Here is a 3,917-nt window from a genome sequence, read left to right as displayed (position 1 = left end):
GAAGAAAATTAATTAATTACGTAGTGCTAATTAAGATAATTAATAATAGTCTACATGGGTTTCAGGACAAATGTCATCTGACAAAAGGTCTTTGCGAAAAGGCGGAGGAAGAAAAGGAGGACGAGTACACATGAGCAACGCCCAATTCACTCCTTGGAAAAATGGGTGGCGTTTCACGGCTGTTGCACCTAGAGACGACCCTAACCGTCGGCTCGGGTCCTTGGCTAGTAGCTGAGAGATCAGATCCTTGGCCGCGCTTGGAATCGTTGGCTCTTTTGGGAATTCGAGAGCTCGAGCCACGATGTTTGCAAGGGTTAGCTCGTGGTCCATCCCTTTGAACGGTGTTGTTCCGTAGAATAGCTCGAACATGAATATCCCTAGTGTCCACCAGTCCACTGCACTCCCATGCCCTTCTCCTGCCATCCACATTTTACATTTCAATGTTAAGATTTCATATCGTTAAGTTACATTAATAAAACAGAGGAGTTGAGAATGATGTAGATTTAAAGAATACCTGAAACAATCTCTGGAGCCAAGTACTCATGCGTTCCAACAAAGGACATGGACCGAACATCCACTGGCTCGGCCACAAGCTCAGGACCGTTGTTACGGTGATCAGTTTTCTTCTTTCGCCTTCGGATTCTCGGGTGAAAGCAAGAGACAGCAGGGACGATACAGTTAGGAATCATGCAAGAGGATGATGTGGTTTGATGATGGTCCATGCCTTGGTTCTCGTTCTGATCAGACGAGCCGTTAGGAGGGTTGTTCCGGTTCAGTACTATCTGTGGCGTAGAAGTCGATTCGTCACATTTTAAAGAGAGATCAAAATCGGTTAACATGATATGACCATCTGATCGAACCAGAACGTTCTCTGGCTTTAAATCGCGGTAAACAATCCCCAACATGTGAAGATACTCAATAGCTACAATCACTTCCGATACATAGAATCTGAAAAAATACAGTAAAGAGATGATGATGATGATTAGTAATGTGGAAAAAAGAAGAGACAAAGAGAAAGAAAACATGGTAGTGAGGACAAAACGAATAATAGAGATTTGCAATAATTTTAAAAACCAGAATTTTTTGGTTACGATTTTTAGGTATTGTGACAAAACAGCATTTGTTGGATTTGGAGACAAGAAGATGATGTTTTGGGTTTGATGTCACTATACACAAGGAACAAAAATGGACCTACAAGGTTGGTTTGGCTTAACGAACTCTTTTGTCTAAAATAGTGAGTTTCTGGTGCTAAGACATTACCCAAGATTCCTCTACCCGACCCTTTTTGTCTCCACTGGTCCACAATCAACAAACACACTCCACACAAAACAGAGTAAAGGAAACTGTATTCTAAGAACAAGTTCACACAAAAGATAAACTTGTCCGGTTCATATATCCATTTCCATAGAGCCATTGTTCTCTGTATCACTTAAAGTAAAACCAGAACCTAATTGAGCAAAGCTTCTAATGTAAAAATGCAGCTGGGACCTTGGTTTTTTAGTAGGACAACCTTAAAAAAAAACGATAAGAACTTAGTTTCTGGTCCCAATTTCTCAATCCTTGTAGAACTCATTAACATAAGAACTTAGTTTGTAGTTAACTTGTAGAATGGTTAACGTGTAAACTACTACACTAGTCAAAATCTGACAGATAACTTAAGGACACAAAAAACAAATCAGATCTAATAACATACACCAAGAAGAAGAAGAACAAGATCCGGTTTTCTAGTAATTAATCACGTGATACAAAAATTGGAACATAAATGGTTAACCTCAACTAACTAAATGATATAACTTTCATCTACTACCAAACCAAAACTACACTATCGTTACCATTCTAAAGCCACAACTACTTTTCAATATAAATTTCATAATTTTAACTCTTAAATTGTAGGACCAAACTCATTAAGATCATTTGACAAAAAAAAAAAAAAATTCATAAAATAACCAATGGTTTTAAAATTTTTAATAGCTGTGAATGTGATGTGCTTGTGTTGTAACCACATGCCCAAAAAAAAAAAAAAACAAAAAAAGAAAAATATTTTTTTTTTTCCTTCCATGGTAATGCATGCTACGTGATTTAATTCAATCACCTGGTTCCACTACAAAACTTACACGTGTCTTTAACTGATTCGTTACGAGATCAAAGTCAAACCCCACTAGAATTGACTTTTTTATTTTTCATCATCGCACCAGATTATAACTACTACTAAATTATGATACCCTACGATACACGCACACATGTAAGTAAGATGCACACAGACACACACTTTTGTTAATCGTGCGTACATCTGCTTACATAACAAAATAAAAATAAAAATAAAAACTATATATTATAAACAAAAATAGCCACTCTATGGGTTAAATAAAAAATACACTTTTCTAGTCCCTTTTTTGTGTGGAGTATATAGACTTTTCCTAGTTTATTCAAAAAAGCCATTATCGAGCACATCAAATCAAATCAATAATCCATATTCTAATAACAAATCTATACGTTAAAACATTCGTGAAAAAGCATATAATTATGACGAAATTACGGAAAATTAAACTTCAGATTGAGTGTGATTTTCACTAAAGATAATTATTACAAGTAACAAACTTAACGAGTCTAAGTTATATAATTAGTCTATAATTGCCTTTTTTAAAAACTATATATTATAAATCTTTACCCACTTATGTTATATAATTATGACGAAATTAAGGAAAATAAAACCTTAGGTTGAGTGTGATTTTCACAAAGATAATTATTACAAGTAACAAACTTAACGGGCCTATGATATATAGTTAGTCTATAATTGCAGTTTAAAAAAACTATATATTATATATAAATAACCACTTTATCTCTATAGTTTTTTTTTTACTTCTAATTTTTAAAAATACACTTTCTAGTTCCCTTTTTGTGTGGTCTAAATAGACTTTTCTAGTCTAACCTATAAAAAAAAAAAACATAATTCCAACAACAAACAAAAGTCATTATGAATAATTAAGTATTGAAAACTGCCAAAAATTACTGAAGAAATTACGGAAATTAAATCTTGTCTATGTGATTTATTTCACTTTATATATCTAATAATTACGATATAATTACCGTTTAAAAAGGTTATAAATTAGTGATTAATTAACGGAACCATAAATTCAGTTAAGTGTTAAACTACGAGACAATTCGCCAGCTGGACGAGTCCCACTTCCCCCTGATTTCATCAGCTTTTTAAAAAATATTATTCACTTCTTTCGTAATTATTACTTCCCAAAGATTTTTATTTTGAATTATATTTTTAGAAACTGAATATTTTTTTTTAATAACTTAACGGAAACTGTTACCTGACGGCGGATTCATGGAAACGTTTATAAGTTTGTTTCTGACGGAGAACATGAAGGTCACCGCCGGGACAAAACTCCGTCAACAAACAGAGCCATTTCGGAGAATCAATGGCGGCGTAAAGCGTCGGAAGAAACGGATGATCTAAAGATTCGAGTATCTCTCTCTCCGTCTTCGCTCTTCCTTCTTTGCTCCGGCTCGCGAGCTCTTTTTTATCCATAACCTTCGCTGCTAACAGAGGTAATTTAACGGCGGCGGTTTCCGTTACGGTTACGGCGGTTAGGGATTTGAATTCGGCTAAGAAAACAGAGCCGATGTCTCCGGAACCGAGACGGAGACGGAATCTGAGATCGGCGAGTGAGAGAGATGATCGGAGTGAAGGAGGGAGTTTCGAGGATGAGAATGAACCGTGAGCTGATGGTGCTGGTGTTAGTGCTGCGGCGGAGGAGGAGGAACGAGAACCGGAGCTTGTGCTTCGATTCACGGTGGTTCCGGCTGATGTGAAACTTATGCTTTGTAAATCGTCGGCTAAATCGTCAATCCATGGCTCCATTTTCCGATCTACTCAGTGACGACGAGAGAGAGAAGAAGAAGAGAGA

General features: G+C 36.1%; 1 protein-coding gene across 1 annotated transcript; it reads right to left on the bottom strand.

Annotated features, from left to right (window-relative positions):
- Nucleotides 1-3,917, bottom strand: LOC17874495 (serine/threonine-protein kinase D6PKL2). The gene is made up of 3 exons (XM_006279314.2): nucleotides 3,321-3,917; nucleotides 515-948; nucleotides 1-416 (listed from the first exon to the last, which is right to left on the bottom strand). The coding sequence occupies exons 1-3, from the start codon at nucleotides 3,869-3,871 to the stop codon at nucleotides 40-42; spliced, it is 1,362 nt and encodes a 453-aa protein (XP_006279376.1). The 5' UTR covers nucleotides 3,872-3,917; the 3' UTR covers nucleotides 1-39.

This window comes from Capsella rubella, unplaced genomic scaffold (assembly GCF_000375325.1).
Source record: "Capsella rubella cultivar Monte Gargano unplaced genomic scaffold, Caprub1_0 scaffold_15, whole genome shotgun sequence".
In the NCBI taxonomy this organism is placed as follows: Eukaryota; Viridiplantae; Streptophyta; class Magnoliopsida; order Brassicales; family Brassicaceae; genus Capsella; species Capsella rubella.
This window is presented reverse-complemented; position numbering and strand designations above follow the sequence as displayed.

Excerpts from the sequence above, each read along its gene's own strand:
- LOC17874495 (XM_006279314.2), bottom strand. The coding sequence starts at position 3,871 with ATGGAGCCATGGATTGACGATTTAGCCGACGATTTACAAAGCATAAGT. Across the intron at positions 949-3,320 it reads TTCCATGAATCCGCCGTCAG|ATTCTATGTATCGGAAGTGA; the intron begins GTAACAGTTTCC and ends GTATTTTTTCAG. Across the intron at positions 417-514 it reads GGCTCCAGAGATTGTTTCAG|GAGAAGGGCATGGGAGTGCA; the intron begins GTATTCTTTAAA and ends TGTGGATGGCAG.